The sequence below is a fragment of the Crinia signifera genome, chromosome 6 (assembly GCF_055691185.1).
Source record: "Crinia signifera chromosome 6, ASM5569118v1, whole genome shotgun sequence".
Taxonomy (NCBI): domain Eukaryota; kingdom Metazoa; phylum Chordata; class Amphibia; order Anura; family Myobatrachidae; genus Crinia; species Crinia signifera.
In genome coordinates, this window is record NC_139222.1 from 275472450 (window position 1) to 275490736 (window position 18287).

The 18287-nt window shown below is 44.3% G+C and overlaps 1 protein-coding gene across 1 annotated transcript in view; it reads left to right on the forward strand.

Moving 5' to 3' along the window:
- Window positions 1-12625, forward strand: part of LOC146009367 (secretory phospholipase A2 receptor-like) — a 54800-nt gene extending 42175 nt beyond the window's left edge. The window contains exons 6-10 of the mRNA XM_083149668.1: window positions 4560-4664; window positions 10605-10688; window positions 11696-11844; window positions 11948-12060; window positions 12414-12625. Of these exons, the coding sequence (XP_083005794.1) occupies window positions 4560-4664; window positions 10605-10688; window positions 11696-11844; window positions 11948-12060; window positions 12414-12531 (569 nt within the window). The 3' untranslated portion in view covers window positions 12532-12625. The remainder of the gene's footprint in view (window positions 1-4559; window positions 4665-10604; window positions 10689-11695; window positions 11845-11947; window positions 12061-12413) is intronic.
- Window positions 12626-18287: the final 5662 nt, after the last annotated feature.

Genomic DNA, 18287 nt, shown 5'->3' on the forward strand with positions numbered 1-18287 from the left:
AAGGAGATAGCATGTATTTAGTCCCTAGCGGACAACAGGGGTTTCAGAAAGAAAAAAACAGTATTCACAGTGTACAGTTTGTCTAATAATACAAAATATGTACCGCCTAATCTAATCTAATTCTCATCTAAGTAACATCTGTCCCACCTGCAGTGCACATGGTTTTATCCATCTAAAAAGGATTTTGTCAGAGTGAACTAGAATAAGGGCCATTATGCCCACCAAACCCTATTACAGATTACACATCAGAGTTTGGTTTCCTGCAGCTAATACACTGATACATCTACCACCACTGACCACTGGGCCGGTTCTCTGAATGTTTGTGAGCACGTGCAATGTTCCTGTAGTCTGAGTAAACCACACAGGAAGAGAGCGCAGGCTGTGCCGTCATATAACCCTCATACACCAGGCAATGTGCTCTATATAGTTACTGTACCAGAGGAACTTGGACATTACCCTGCCAGCTAACAACATGGAGAGGCCAGGTAAGACTCATGTTGTATACTTACCCTTTTACATTCTGGACCTTATTCAGATTGATTCGGTCCTCCATGCACGCACCCTATATGCCAAGCATATGGGAACTCCCAGCGTTCCATGGACATTCCCATGAGAATGCTGGGAGTTCTTAGGCTAATGAGGCCGTGACTACCACCCTAATTATGTAAATCATCCATTCGCAGCCATGCGGGGGGTACTGCATAAGAGGGGGGCGGCACTGTGGGCGGTGGACGGCGTCTGATGGACTCACAAGGCTGTGAATTTCGCAGCCTTGCGAGCCAATCAGAATAAGGCCCTATATAGCAGAATGCAATGTAGTTATTTGCCCAGAGAAGAGCTCAATGCAAATCCGGTAAATTGTAATAATGTTTGTAGTTTACATCTAATAATCACAGATATGAAGATCATGGAACATCCTTGGGGGGTTATTCTGGTTGATGCGCTCAGATGCGAATTTGCATCCTTGCGAGTCAACTAAAACCCGCCTCGCGAATGGTTGGCTGCCGCCACTTATTCGCAAGTGCGACTCGCTCGCAGGGCATGCGGATGGATGTTACACAGTAACATCCATTCACAGGCCAGGGGGGAACGCCCGCATCTATTGATGGTCGCTGACCATCGAATGATGTGGAACGGGCACACATATGTAAGGTTGCTCTGAGTCATCGTTACATATGCGTGCACGTTCTGAAGGAAGTGAGCGGCAGCTGAGATCCGGTGATGTCAGCTGCCCGTCCCCCGCACCCGTACCATGGCCTCATTAGCATGAAAATGCTGGGCGTTCCCATATGCTAATGGAGCCACCCTCCACCCCACACCCCTCTCCCCCCCCCCCCCCCCCCCGCACGCTGTCCTGTGTGTGACACAACATCGGACCCCGTTGCGACCTGAATAAGGTCCTTGGTCTCTGAGCGGGGGTTTCTTTTTTCCTGAAAACCGTCAGAAAGATTATAATATAAGGCAAGGACATAGGCCCTTATTCTGGTTCACTCTTAGAGGTAAATTCCTTCTCAAATGGACAAAACCATGTGCACTGCAGGGGGGCAGATGTAACATGTGCAGAGAGAATTAGATTTGGGTGAGTTATTTTGTTTCTGTGCAGGGAAAATACTGACTGCTTTATTTTAACACTGCAATATAGATCTCACTTTGAAGAAAAACCCCACCCAAATCTAACTCTATCTGCACATGTTACATCTGCCCCCCCTGCAGTGCACATGGTTTTGTCCATTTGAAAAGGAATTTGCCTCTAAGAGTGAACCAGAATAAGACCCTAAGTTTACACTAGATGCATTGGTATTTGGATGGCTCACAGAAAATGGGTCTAATTCAGACCTGATTGCTGGGAGGCTAATTTGCAGAGTCCTACGATCAGGTTTACACCACCCTCCCAGAGTGATATCCCACCCATACAAACCTGCGAATTGCTTAGCACAGCTTGAGAAAATATTGCAGGCAGGCGTATACAGTAGCTGCAAATCCATGCACAAGCCGCTTACGATCTAATGATTTTCCTGTGTGCATAGCCCAGGACTTACACGCGGCTGTGATAGAATCAGGCGAATCAGGACCGGAGCTGACGTCACATGACTTCCCTGGAAACGCCTAGGCGCACCTGTGCTTTCCCTGACACTCCCAGTAAACGGCCGGTTATCACCCCCAAACGCCGGCTTCCTCTCAATCTACTTGTGAATGGCCAGTGATTAAAAATGGAGCAGGAGGATGGCCTCGCGCATGCGCACTACAGACGGTACAGATGCGCAGTCTAACAATAATCGCCCGGCCTGCTAATTCACAGTCATGTAATCAGGTCTGAATTAGGCTCAATGTCTAGGTCAACAGTCAATATTGACAATGGCCGACACAAGCAAAATGTCGACATGACAATAGCTGTCATGCATTTTTATAATTTTCTCCTGATTTATTTTGACTTTTTTATGCTTTTCCTTCCACTTGGATGCCATTGGGAATGGTAACTGTGGTCTGAAGCATGACGAGTGACGTGAGCCTTACGTGGCTACACGGTACACTATTTTGGGATCCACGTGTGCAGGTGTCGACACTGATACAAAAAAGGGTACTTGTTTCCTAGCACAGCCACCACGATTTCTATCGTGGTGGTCGTGTCGGAAAAAATCGTGTCGGTCGCGTCGGGTGCATACCATAACGCACACGACGCGACCGAAGCGATGTACCCGATTTCTCCATAGGCTTCAATGTTAAATTTTTTTAACATTGAAACTGAGTCCATTTAACATAGTAAAAAATGGTAAAAGGGCCAATAAGGGCCATTTCTCATTGGCTATGTGTGTAAAAAATAATGGCCCCCCATTGTGGCCGCCACCCTCACGATTAACGGGAACCCGAAGCGTGGCGAGCGGCGGCGGTGCGCGTCCTCCGACCTTTTCATTCCCCTACTATCCACGTCGGTGTGGAGTTGAGAATAGATTAGTGTGGCGAGCGCAGCGAGCCACCGAGCCCGAAGCGTGGCGAGCGGACGCTGATACCTTCACAGATCCCTGCGTCCCCTCGCGGGCTTCACAGGTATCAGCGTCCCCTCGCGGGGCACGCTGCGCTCACCACGCTTCGGGCTCGGTGGCTCGCTGCGCTCGCCACACTAATCTATTCTCAACTCCACGCCGACGTGGATAGTAGGGGAATGAAAAAGTCGGAGGACGCGCACCGCCGCCCCTCGCGGGCTCGCTGCGCTCGCCACGCTTCGGGTTCGCGTTAATCGTGGGGGTGGCGGCCACAATGGGGGGCCATTATTTTTTACACACATGACGGGGCCATAGCCAATGAGAAATGGCCCTTATTCGGCCTTTTCCCATTTTTTACTATGTTCAATGGACTCAGTTTCAATGTTAAAATAATTTAACATTGAAGCCTATGGACAAATCTGGTCCATCGCATAGGCTTCAATGTTAAATATTTTAACATTGAAGCCTATGGGGAAATCGTGGGCATCGCGTCGCATCGTGTGCCTTAAAGTTAAGGCACACGACAAATCGGGTCCATCGCATAGGCTTCAATGTTAAATATTTTAACATTGAAGCCTATGGGGAAATCGTGGGCATCGCGTCGCATCGTGTGCCTTAAAGTTAAGGCACACGATGCCCGCGATTGTGGCCGTGATAATACACAAGTACCCAAAAAAGTCAACCCTTTGATGCATCGTCCTTTTCCAAATCAACATTTTTCTTTCAAAAGATAATTAGTTTGTTGGTACTGAGGATAGGATTTACTAATTATTGCCATGGTAACTGTGCCATGTGACACACAGTATAACTGGAAAAGAGGGACTGGCGAGCTTATTTATTGTTTTTTTTTACAGTTTCTTATATAGCGCAGCAAATTCCGTTGCGCTTTACAATTGGAAACAACAGTGATTCAACAAACTGGGTAGATACAAACCAACATAGAGGAAGGATGGCCCTGCTCGCAAGCTTACAGTCTATAGGGATAATAGGAGGGATACATAAGGATAGAATTCCATAGCATAGCAGTCCCACCAGTCACCAAGACAGTCCTGATGGGATGCAATTAGATCTGAATGCTACTGGAGGTTGTGTGAGGGTCCTGAATATGATAGGCTGCCTGAAGAGTTGAGTTTTCAGGGAACCCTGGAAAGTTTGGGGGCTAGCGGAGAGTCTCAGTGTGTGTGGAAGGGCATTCCATAGGATGGGTGCTGCCTGACAAAAATCCTGCAAGTGTAAGTGGGAGCGAGTAATGAGTGTGGATGAGAGACGCAGATCTTGTGCAGAGCGGAGAGGTCGGGTGGGGAATGTAACATTTGAGGGTAATTTATATTTATTTATTTTTTTAAATAGGAAGTCGTTACGAAACAAACAAAACATAACCCAAAGGTACTGAGAGAACAGGTGGTACAGGGTGGCATAATGGAAAGGGGGTCACACATTGGGCCCGATTCATTCCCCTTTACTGGGCTGCGAATTCACAGACTGAGCGATTATGAAATGATTCCGCATGCGCACGGTACGCATTGGAGCGGAGGCTTCATTGTAACAGCGCTCTCCTTCTATTTATATCTCTTGCAGATAAAGCTCTCCCGATAAAACCCTGGCTGCCCTCCTGGAAGGGGGTGATTATAACCCTTCTCATTGGAGCCAATATCATCTTCATTCGCATCATTGAAGCGGTTGGTAAGTGATGTCACAGGTGTGACGTTTCAGCTTCTGGTTGTCGCCTTTATTCTGTACTAGCTGACCCTCCCGGCGTTGCCCGGAAAAACCTTGTTTGTTTTTTTTTTAATTTCCAGAATTGCTGTAAAATGTCATCTTATGCTGTGCCAGAGGCCCCAGATTGTAATTTGTGAAAGCCTCCACCATAATGTTAGAATGTGTTTGCATTGATACTCAATGCCTTGGTGGGCACATGAGGTAGGAATGTGGCTGGGTTTAATGTGTTGCATCTCTTTATGGTGATATTGACTGGGGCCATCAGTGGCCAGTTCCCACTTGGTGAACCAAGCTGATGACACATATCGAGTTTGGGCAAAAGTTAGGAGAGCCAATACAGCATGGGGAGCATAAACAGTTAAATTCTGTCCTAATACCTCACTCTTGTTTACTAGTTGCGCTATTGCAGCTACACTATGTAAACAAGTGGGGAGTTAGCGTGCCACTGTGTCCAGTTGGCCACTGTAGTACACTATTTGTTTATTGGCATCACCATGATTTTTCGAGTAAGAACTCCTGCCGCACATCCAGCTGACTATGTACAGTACAATTTAAATGGTTTCCCATAGTCTGGCATTCCCAGTGCTGGAGCCAGTGGCGTAGCTAATGCTCCGCAGCCCCCGCAATGGCGGGGGGGGAGCAGGTGCCCCGGGGGCGCAGATTCACGCTCCAGAGCCAGCAGCAAGAGAGCAGCAGCAGCCAATAAGGATACGCCTCTGGCTGTGTGAGGACGCAGTGACAAGGTCACTGAGCATCCTCACAAAGACAGCCAGAGAGCGCTCCCCCTTCCACCCTGCCCGCTGCCCACCCACCTTACACGCTGCGCTGCTATCTATTCCGGGCTCCCTGTGGCTTTCCTTTATTGGCTGACTGCTATATGCTGGCAGACAGGGTGGGCTGGGCAGGGGGCGGCCGGGAGGAATGATGAGTGATCTCCTGGCTGCTCTGAAAGTCTGACACCTGCCCCGCAGCCCCAGCATGTCCTCAGATGTAGAGGTTCAGGGCTGGAGCAGTTGGCAGTGTCAGTGTCACAGGCAGCTTCCTGATTTACACACAGCTGCTGTGTCCGTGAATATGGAGCCAGCCCCTCCCCAGAGACCAGCCACCAATGAGCTGAGCTCATTTACAAATTCTTCCTTTCCTGTCCCCTGACCTCCCTTCTGCAGCACTGACTCGTCTCCTCCCAGCCAGCATCAGTCCAGCCTCCGAGTCCTGCAAGGCTCTTCACTTTTAGAATACACTACAGGTAATTGCTTTAGTAGGCGCAAATATACTGTATATGTGGAGTGTCAGTGTGGCAATCATTTGTGTATTTATTTGTTGTGCGTGTGTGTTTGTTTGTACAGTACATGGGAGCTGTTTTTTCCCCTTTATTTTATTTGTTTATGTGATTGTATGTGAGTGTGTGGAAAGCATGTGTGGAACATGTGTGTTGGGGGGGGGGGTAAGTGTATATGTATGAATGGATCTGTTATGGAGTCTGACGATTTCTGATATATATCATCTCTATATCTATATATATCAGATATATTTATTTATATATAGTCCCAAAAGAATGATCTTATCCAAAGTATTCATGCAATCCAGCACCTACAGATGTACCCACGCAACCTGGGCACACATTTACTAAGATGGGCGTGCTAAGGATGCCCTGAGGAAGCTTGGTGAAAGGGTCGTTGGCTAGCAATGACCTCAGCTCCCTATCCTATGCTTCTTTAAAAATGCACCTAATGTTGTAGAAATGAAATGAAATGTATGTGATGTGTTACGGAGTTAAGCAGTCTGTACTAGTAGCCGAGATACAGTGACAGAAGCGGCGTGGGTGCGTGTCCGGCTGACAGAAGCCGGCTCACAGCCTCCGTGCAGCCCGTGAGACACAGAGCTGCCCGGACATTCATAATAGACAGCGGCGGTATGAGCATATTCTCTGGCTTGTTACAGCCGACTCATAGCCGCTGGAGAACTGTTAAATAAGCCCGCAATACGGCAATACTAAACGCAGTGGGCAATAATAACATTTATGAAATAACTGACAGCGGCAGTATTTTTGCATTACCGCAGCATATCAAACGTAATAATAACCATCCATCTCCATCTCATGAGCTGGGTTATATGACTATTATTTATATAGCATATATACCAGATATAGCTCAGTGACTGAGCACTTGAAAATCAATATTAATAAACAGTGCTGAAATTTGGAGAATATATAACAACTGCTAGTCACAATAATAACTGTATATGTTCAATACAGAAGTATGGAATAAAGTGGTTATTTATTGTATATTACACTTGTACAATCCGTGAAAAGACAACCTAAGCACTAGGTATTATATTTATGAGCTGGGTTACATAATCGCTTACTGAATAGCACTAATACCAGATATAGCTCAGTGTCTGTACACCTTAAAACTAAAATCTGTATAATAAATAGACAATGTTTGGCCTTGGAGATATATACAGCGACAGCTAATCATAATACAATCAGAGCCTATCCAATACATGAGCATGGAATAAAGAGGTTATGAATTATCCATTACCTCTGTGCAATCAGTAATACTAAAATTTAAACCCCAAGTACTGTAATATATAATACAGTGGGCATTATTTGCGGATATGTAAAATACTGTCAGTAATAATAATATCATAACAACATCAATACAATTTCTGACAGCCAACCCACAGCCCCTGTCAGCCCGCAAGGTATAATCTATTATGATTGATAAACTATAGTACAGCTGCATGAGAGATATATACAATAAAAAACTGTACTTCTCTCTGCAAAATATTTGACAAAATCTGTCTGCAGAAAATATGAGATGTCAGTTTGTTGTATTAATTAAATATAACGAAATTAAACTCTGAACACACACATTAATCTGAAAGAATCAGAAAAGACAAGATCTGATACATAAAGATCTATTGCAATATAGAAATTCGCAACATTTAAGCACAAAATATCTCTTCCTTAAACTGAACAGGGAGAAAAGTGCTAATACAAAGCATATAGGAAGCATACAGGGATAAGAGAACCCTACAATAATTTTGTTTGGGGAGCAGGGGTCATTGATATTTTAAACTATATTTCTTTCTTTATCTTTTTCATATTTTAAATATTTCACCTTTTAATGAACAAAATAAAAGTTAAATCTTAAAAACAAACATTGTGACTTTCAGTGCACCTACAATATACTTACTTTTCTTGTAAAAATGTGTGTCTTAAGTAGTAGGTGGCACCTCCTTTTTGAAAAAATATAGGGGAATTTCCCCAGAAAATACTCATATTAGAGGAGATAGGACAGTCTCACGAATATAAAAGACTGGTGCGGGAATCATTCTTTGTTTTTGTGTATGTGCTATGGATGATGCCCATAGCAACCAAGCAGGTTCTACTACTTATTTATTTAGCACATTCTACAAGATAAAAGCTAGAATCTGATTGGTTGCTATGGGCATCATTCTATCTTCAATAGAACTTTACCCCATGGTTTGTTGTGCCGCGTGTGAATCTTAATATACTGGGCTGTGTCTAAACCGAGCCTCCCGAACCCCTAAGCCTGACCATAACCCCTGCCTTGCATGTCCTAAAATCTCCATCCACAGCCTAACCCTAAATCACTAGTACCTAAACCCAATCCCCCCTTTCTTGGGCTTTTTTTGCATATTATTTGGGTCCTAGCAAGCAATAAGGCAGTGCTGAGATACTGTGTTCATGAATGTCGCATTTATGACCTATGGGAGTATGGGGCCTACTCAGAACAGTGAGAGGCACTACTGGGGGCATTGTATGAAGGGCATTGTGTAATGGACACTACTGTAGGCATCCTATGTATAAGCAGGAGTACTGGGCCATTACGGTGTGTGGCATGTTGTGTAAAAGGCATTATGGTGTTTGGCATCTTGTGTAAGGGGTATTACAGTGTGCGGCATATTTTCTACTAATCATTGCCACGCTATAGGTTCTTTATGTTCTTCATAAATTCTTTGTGTGTTTTTTTTAAGTTTGTGAGGGGATATTTTTACAGGTCGCACTGGGAACTGAATTGGCAAGAGCCAGTCCTGCTTGTTTTACCAAAGAATAGGGGGGGGGGGGGGGGGGCGCAAGAATTTATTTTGGCAGGGTGGAGCAAAATTTCTAGTTACGCCACTGGCTGGAGCCCTTGTTAGGTTTGCCTTTAGCTCCTCAAACGTCAGCTCAGATTCCTCAGAATGTGAGATTCGGTCTAGCTTAGTAGAGGAGACCATTTCTTGCAGTGGTAATGCAAGAATTGAGAAACCTGGGATCCAGTTGTAACAGTATCCACACATGCCTAAAAAGGTACAGATTTTCTGCTGATTCTGTGGCAGCAACATATTTTGAATTGCTTGGGTTCTGTCATCAGTGAGATTTCTCAACCCTTGGGTAAGACAGTGTCCCAGATACTTTACCCTGGTCTGGCATAGCTGCAGTTTGTCCTTCAATACTTTACGTCCTGTCTTTGAGAGATACATCAGCAGTTGTCTAGTGTCAGCTACTGATGACAGTAGTGAGTCAGAACATAACAATAAATCATCAACATATTGTATCAGTATCAAGCCACTCATGGGCTGAAAGGACTGTAAGCAATCATGCAAGGCCTGGGAGAAGATGCTAGGGCTGTCTTTGTATATCTGGGGGATGCGGGTCCAAGGGTACTGTACTCATCGGTACATAAAAGCAAAAAGGTATTGGCTGTCAGGGTGTAAAGGAACAGAAAAGAAAGCAGAGCAGAGGTCAATGACAGTGAAATGGGTACAGTGAGGTGGAATTTGCATCAGGATGAGAGCTGGGTTTGGCACTACCAGGAATTGGCTCTCAACTACTTTGTTTACCCCTCTAAGATCCTGCACTAGCCTGGAAAAAAGGAAAAATGGGATTGTTGGCCATGCTAGACGTCTGAACTAGGATTTCCTGTTGTAACAATCGCTGTATTACTGGATACACTCCCATCTTGACCTCAGTTTTTAAAAGGTATATGAAGCGGATACGGGCAGGGAGATTCTGCCCAGCCACCATGATACTGGGACACACAAGCGTGTGAGACGCACGCGTGTCCCTATCGCCGGCGCTCACCAGAGGAGAGGATCTGATGGGCGCCAGCAATGAATGAGGCCAGCTACATATGTAAATCTAGGAAAATCGACCTTTAGTAAATATACCCCATATAAAATTGTATTTATCAGATAAAGGCGTGACTGCCCACTTCATGAAAAGTGTGTTAAAGATGATGGTTCAAGTTGTTTGGTAATACTGGGGGTGCTGACAGCCCTGCTGAGTCCCGTAAAATGGGGGTGGCCTGTGGGAGGGGGCATAGCCATGCCCCATATAAAATCAAAAAAACCTTAGCGGGTGGGCAGGCCACCGACCGGGGGTGGGAAACCCAGTAATTGAACAAAAGAGGACAGGTCACCAAATAAAGGTTCACAGGCCTTAGGTCAACACAAACAAAAGGCCAACTTGGCTAATGTCAACAGGGTCATAAGGTCGACATGTGCATTAGGTCGACATGGACAAGGTCAACAGTCAAAAGGTCAACATGGGTTTTTTACTTTGTTTGTCCCGAATGTCGTCACAGTCAACATGGACACTATATCGGTGCCCCGCATCCCCTCACATGGCATGCTGTGTTCGCCATGCTTTGGTCACGGTGCCTCACTATGCTCATCACACTATTCTATTCTCAGTTCATGCCCTAGTGGATGGTATCTCTCTCCCCACTGCCCGGCTCCCTGCAATGTGGGAAGGGGGAGCCGGCCCTGGGCCCCTCCAGCAGACCCAGGCCCAAGTAAAAAGTACCCGCTTCCCCCCTCTGGAGGGCTCTGCATCAATAACATTTTTTTCCAACCTAAATAACAGATACTAAATCGCTCTTCTGTCTCTTTCAGTGTATCAGTATAACAATACAAATGATGTGACCTGTAAAACAGAGATAAAGCAGCTCTGTGTGAGCTCCAATGGGACACTGCAAGGTAAGTGCTGCTGTATCATCTATGGATATCTCACGGAGACCAACTGATAAATAATTGTGCAATGTGGGCCTGATTCAGATATCGGAGGAATTGCAGAGGCTCACACAAGGGGATTTGTAATTCTGTCCATAAAAAGGCGAATGCAACAGGTGCTTATATGAAATCGATGCTTCCTACAATATATGAAATAGAAACCTCATTCTTTCCATTTGCAATCAAAGTGCTGCACAAATGGATGTTGCCTCAGATCACCATTGTGACCAACAGCTTGGTTTGGCAGGCTGCATAAAATGAGGGTTACCCAGCCTGGCCGGTTCCTGGCAGCTTGCAAGACTGAATTGGCAACCAATGGGAAACAGCCGTGGTGAGCCAATAAGCACAACCTACAGATGTAGCCATGCTCATAGAAAGATAGCTGATAACAAGATATCAGGTAGGGGCGCAATTACTAGACCTGGTTAGCAAAAAAGAAGCTGCAGTACAAAAAAAGGGGGTTGTCACTCCCCTACAAGAAGATACAAAAAAGAAATACAATAGACTGCGCTAATTTTTGAATGAAAGGTATTAAAGAAATGCCAGTAACCTAAAAGTTGAACATGGTTTAATGTAGATATAAACAAATATAGCAGCTCAGGTTAAAATCAAAGGTTTTACATATATTGTGCACATATAAAAATAAAAATAATAATAAATATAATGCAAAATGAAAAAATGGGGGGAATTTAAAAATTCCTAAAGTGACTGAAAATTGTGTCCATACGGTACCGTATATTTGACAGAGTCCAGCTGGATGGGGGGGCAGAGAATGATGAGCCCGCTTGGATCCGTTCCTATTCTGCCTCAAGTATGAGGGACCTGGATGGCTGGGGGAGGGATTAGCAGCTTGATGTTAGGGAGTGAATGGACTCTGATGCCTTATTTACAATGCAAACCAAAGACAAAATGTAACCTGGTAAAGCTGTAGAATAATAATAAGACAACATTACAAAGACAATTGTGTCTTACAGGGTGCGCTCTGTGTCCTAGTAACTGGCTGCTGTATGGGGACAACTGTTATCACTATTCAGATGCTACACCGAGGACATGGAACCAGAGCCAGGAACAGTGTGAGGTGATGGGAGCCCACCTACTACTGATAGAGGACCAGGAACAGCAGGTGAGTAGTCTGTGCTCTACTTTGAGGCACAATAAAACCATCTTAAATAATATATTATATTTAAATAGAATTGTAATCACCTTGTTATATTACTGTGTTCTAGGCATTTATAACAAACAATCTCACAAGACAGACTGGGGACATGATTTGGATTGGACTATACCAGGCTGGAGATAGGTGGAGATGGATGAACGGCCGGCACCATAACACCAGCCTGTAAGTGAATTTGATGTTAGAGGCAGCTTTTGTTCTAGCAATAACCTGTAATCCAGGCCGTGTGCATTAACATGGGTGTGGTTTGGCGCTCCGACAGTGGGGATGCTGATGGTCAGTATACCGACATTGTCATACCGACTGCCGATAATCGGACAGGTGGGGCAAACTCAGTGAAGCCCCTAGTTGGCCTGCTGAGCTTGCAATGCTGTGCATGCCACGATGGGGGCTCGGTGGCTCACTGTGCTTGCCACAGGTTCTATTCTCCCTCTGTTATACCGTTGTAATATTATTTATCCTTAGAACCTCCAGAACATTCTAATGTGATTTTTTTTGTTTTTGTTTTTCTTACACAGGTTCCAGCTGAATGATAATGGAGGGAGCTGTGCATTAATGAGTAGAAATGGTTATTATACTGGTGTGTGTAACTCTACATATACACTCGCATGTCAGAGGAAAGCTTTGATGGTGTGACATTGCTGCAATAGGAGAATACTGTATGCTGATGGATCATTTATGGCTAAAGATAAATATCTGATGTATGTTCCAAATAGGACTGAAATTTAAAAAAACACAACTGTGTATTAAACATGTTTTGCTTGCAAACCTCATCTGCAGAACATGTGTCTCAGTGATCTAAAGCAGGCCATACAGTACTATCTCAGAAATGTATGGCCATCTGATCCCTTGCTAGCCGTCTGGGTCCTTCCCGGGCAGCAGGATCGCATGCTACATTGCATGCGGTACTTTCACATGTGATGTAGTGCATGTGACCCATTCCTCAGCGCCGGAGGGGGTCCGAGTCAGAGGTCGGACCTGCATGCAGGTCCGACCTCCGACTGAAGTCCAATGCGCATGAGACCGCGCATTGGACCCAATGGCATGTCATACACATCTAATTTGGGCCGGTTTCTTGGCCCAAATCACTGTAGTGTATGGGGGCCTTGAGGCAGACAACCACATTTCATAAACCAGGGTTGCCAACCCTCCCGGAATGGCCGGGAGGATCCCGAAAATCGGGTCCCCCTCCCGGCACCCCGGAAAGGTGGGCAACCCTCCCGGATTCCGGCGGTCCCCTCCCGCCCCTCATGTACCTGGGTACAGAAGCCCTTGAAATTGCCGCGATTCGCGGGTTTTCGGCGGAAGGGGCGGGGCTAAATACGCAAATCTACATATTTAGCTCAGCCCCCTCATCGGAGACCCGCATATTGTGGGATTTGCATCAATGGGGGCAGGGACTGATGATATCTCCATCAGGCCCCGCCCCCAGATGTGATGCTGACAGTCTCCTCTCCGAGGTTGTCCCGGAGAGGAGACTGTAAAAGTTGGCAACCCTGACATAAACAAGGAATTGGTATCCAGCTATATGCTGGTACCTCTAGGTGGCACTGCTTAGCCAAAAAACATTAAGATACCAAGATTTGTGATATCACTTATTTATTATAAAAAGCATCATTCATTTATACAATATAATAAAAACAACTGACACACAAGACATACAACATATAACATAAAGAAGTGACGAGGCTCAGTATATTCTTATATACTGAGGCTATTTCATAATGAGTGTTCAATACATATCAGAGGCATTGTATAGTTACCAGTCCCAGTGTATATTAAATTGCAGGGTTCCTTTCAGAGATTTCTTAGATGGTTATATAGCGGATTTTTGGCTTGAGCACCCACCAGCAAAAACAGAAATCGGCACCTATGGTGTCCCATATATTATCCTAGATGTTCTTCATTTCAATCGTGTCATTAAGACATCTAGGATAATATGTGGGACACAATAGTTATAGTCAGGATAGAATAGAATTGCCAAAATTCATCTGTATATAAGATCAGTGGGATGATTAAGAAATTACAGTCAGATAGATAATCCAATGTAGGGGTTATGTGGATATCGCTATTATGATTGTTTTCTAGTGTGATTATTCAATGTTATGTATAGGAGAGGGCATTAGCCAACTAATAAAAAATAAAAAAAAATAAAAAATCAGTCTAGGGGTAGTGCTTGAGATATGAAATAAGGTTAATATGTAATGGTGGTGAACATGTGCATGCATATGTGTGGATTAATGTATGTGCATGCAGATGTGTATACATTTTTATGATTATACTGTATGCCTGTATATGTGGGTTTATATCCATATATAAATTAGTTTTTTATATATATTTTTTATGTATCTTTTTAAGTAAAGCCACATATGTATTGAATAATGTAATTTTGAAGTGGCGAGCTGAGGAGTAAACAAATATATATGATGAATTGACAACGAGAGGCTGATAAAGAGTTAATATGAGGCTATGAACGAGTTATCCATACCAATATGTCACATCCACCATGGCATTTACCCAAAACCCCTGTGCTGTACTCAGCCCTAGGCTCTCTAGCTGCACTTATAAAACCATGGCGCTCACCTCTGCTTGTGTCCCTGGCTCCAGTGCGGTACATGTGGCTGCGCTGTCACCGCGTGGTGACACCGGTGCTGTGTGCTCTGGTTCCATGCAGGGTATGAGTGGCGTGCCGCCATATGTGTTTGTGCCTGGTTAGCTCTCTGACTGAATGCCGGCGTTGCGCAGCTGCATACAATCCGGAATGGCTGAAATCTGTTGCTCTTTCTGGTGGGCGCCATCTTGTTGGTTACCTCAGACTCTCCTGTGCGGCTCCGCCTCCCCTGTCAGATTGCCTGACCTATCTCTGCACAGTCCACCTGTTAAGTACTGACTGGCCAGGTTAGACCGGCAGTCAGTACAATGATGTCGATCTCTCAGCATCATTGCTCCGGTCTGGCTCTGTAGTTGTCCACTACAATCCTGAGCATATTCAAAGAATGTCTCCTTCTGATCGTCAACTGCTCCAAGTGCCACTGACTCCATTGCCACCAATGAGGATTCAACAAGGTTAGCCCTCCCAAGGGGTCTCACCTTGCTTCACATTCACGATGGTTATTTCCACGGTCACCTCTGTCTGCAGCTACGATCTTACTCAGCAAGGATAAGTCTTCTTCATTCATTATCTTCATTATTCATTTATCTTCCAATTTTCAATCCGCTCATCCACTCTTCAACCCAATCATCCAATCTTCAATCCAATAATCCAATCCTCAATCCAATCATTCAATCTTCAACCCAATCATCCAGTCCTCAACCCAATCATCCAATCCTCAACCCAATCATCCACTCCTCAATCCAATCATCCAATCTTCAACCCAATCATCCAATCTTCAATCCAATCATCCAATCCTCAATCCAATCATCCAATCTTCAAACCAACCATCTAATCTTCAATTCAATCATCCCATCCTTAATCCAATCTTCCAATCTTCAATCCAATCTTCCAATCCTCAATACAGTCATCCAATCTTCAACCAATTATTCAATCTTCAATTATCCAATCCGATTCTTTTATTTATTCTTCAACTCTTCAAGCAATATTCCAATATTCTTTCAAGTACCAAGCATCATCATATTCTGCAATAACATATTGGACTATTGACTTTATATTTGCATATCTGCCATATATCATTTGTGCCATCAGTATCATTGTCTTGCAATACCTTTATTAAACCAACTTCATTTTATCCTATTTGTTTCACTCCATTCTGTCGTGGATGCAACCCCTTTACGTTAAAGCACCCAGCCTACGTTACTCTGCAGCTGGTGCTTCTAAAAGCGAGACAGTTTTTACTGACTCCATGGATCCAACATCAGGTCCGGAGAGAGGCGCTGTTCCTGTACAACAACTTGCAGCTCGTCTGGATCAACAGGAGGCTGCTCAGGAGCAGGTTATTCATGCCCTTCAGGGCCTGACCCAGAGACTGGTCACTATTCAAAGTACGTTGCAAAAAGGTCAAGGGCCTGTAGTTACATCTGCACCATCATCTAGACCTATGCCTACTGCCACAGGAGTTACTGCTCACCTTCAACTACCTACTCCAGCTAAATTTGATGGGAACCCTTAAAAATTGTAGGGGTTTCATCAATCAATGTGAGATTCATTTTGAACTTCAATCCTCATATTTTCCCACCAAGAGGTCCAAAGTGGCCTATGTGATATATCTTCTTACTGGTTCAGCCCTCAATTGGGCATCTCCCTTATGGGAAAAATCCTCTACTAGCAGATTATGCCTGGTTTATCGCTACAATCATTTTTGATAAACCAGGGCGTGTCAGTTTCGCCGCTACAGAAATCCTAAGGCTGCGTCAAATCCTAAGGCTGCTGATCCTTAATCAATACCTAATTCAGTTCAAAATCCTAAGGCTGCTGACCCTTAATCAATACCTAATTCAGTTCAAAATCCTAGCAGCCGAGTTGGCGTGGAATGAGGAGGCCTTTTTAGCTGCATTTATGAATGGACTCTCAGACAAAATCAAAGATGAGCTTGGTGCTAGAGACCTACCCCCTAAGCTAGAAGATCTAATCTCATTATGCACAAAAATTGATCTGAAGCTCAGAGAAAGGAATCAAGAGAGAAACCGATCTGATCCTAACCCTATTTTTCTTGCTACCAAGCCATCCTCTTTATCAGAGGAAGAACCTATGCAGGTTAACCGTTCCAAACTAACTCCAGCTGAGCGTAAACATCGCCAAGTTGAACGCCTTTGTCTGTATTGTGCTGATCCCCAGCACTCCGTCGATTCCTGTCCTAAGAAGCCGGGAAACGCTAGAACCTAACCTGTAAAAGAGAGGGCAGGTTAGGGGTTGTCCTTACCTCTCTAAATAACAAAGATTGTATTCTTCAAGTTTCCTTGCAGGTTAAACATCAGCTCAGACAGTTGCCAGCTCTTCTCGATTCAGGAGCAGCAGAAAGCTTCATCACTACTGATGTTGTTAAGCATTGGCACCTACCCACTACACCGCTTCATCGCCCTGTATATCTCACTGCAGTGGATGGGAGTCATATATTGGGAGAGATGTCACACAAAAAACCCAACCTTTAACTCTGCAAATTGGTTTACATACAGAAAGAATACAGTTCTTTGTCATCCCCAAATCCTCCTACCCAATCGTCCTGGGACTCCCCTGGTTATGTACCCATAATCCCAGTATCAATTGGGTAACTTCTCAAATCCAAACTTGGAGTACTAATTACATAGTTACATAGTAGGTAAGGCTGAAAAAAGACTTGCGTCCATCTAGTTCAACCTGGTATAGATATCCATTGCTGATTTGGTAGGTTCTGATATTTTACAGATTTTACAGATTATATTTCTTATTTGTACCCATGGATGTTTTTCTCCAGTAAATGTTTGTCCAACTTTGCCTTGATCGCATTTAATGAGCCAGCCGTTACCACCTCTCTGGGAAGAGAGTTCCAGAGTTTGACTGTTCTGACCGTAAAGAAATTCTTTCTACTAGCTGAATGAAATCTTTTTTCTTCTAATCTATACTCATGCTCTTGTGTCCTAGATTCCTTTCTAGTAGAAAAGAGGGTGTGTGACAGTTCCTTATAATGGCCCTTGATATACGTGTACATGTTGAGCATGTCCCCCCTTAAACGTCTCTTTTCCAATGTAAATAGTCCCAAATTGCTTAATCTCTCCCAGTAGCTTAAATTCTCCATTCACCTAATAAGCTTTGTTGCTCGCCTTTGGACTTTTTCTAATTCTATGATGTCCTTTTTATAGTGTGGGGCCCAGAACTGCACTCCGTACTCGAGGTGAGGTCTCACCAATGCTTTATACAGTGGCATAATTACCCTTGAGTCCCTAGTTTCCATTCCCCTTTTAATACATGCCAGAATTTTGTTGGCCTTTTTTGTAGCTACATTACAATGGGCACTACATCCCAGTTTGCTGTCTATTTGGCCTCCTAGATCCTTTACAAGTATGGAATTACCCAGTTCCTCTCAGCTAAGGTTGTAACTTGCACACTGGTTGTGTCTCCCAAGGTGCATAACCTTACATTTATCTACATTGAACCTCATCTTCCATTTTTTTGCCCACTCATCAAGAATTGCAAGATCATTTTGAAGCATGGTGACATCTTCTGATGATTTGATGACTTTGCTAAGTTTTGTATCATCCGCAAAGATGGATACATTGCTGAGTAACCCTATCCCAATATCTTTAATAAAAATGTTAAACAAAATGGGCCCCAAAACCGAACCCTGGGGCACTCCACTTAGTACCGGTATCGTATCTGATACGGCACCATTCACAACCACTCTTTGTTCTCTATTACATAGCCAATTCCCTACCCATCTGCAGATACTTTCACCCAATCC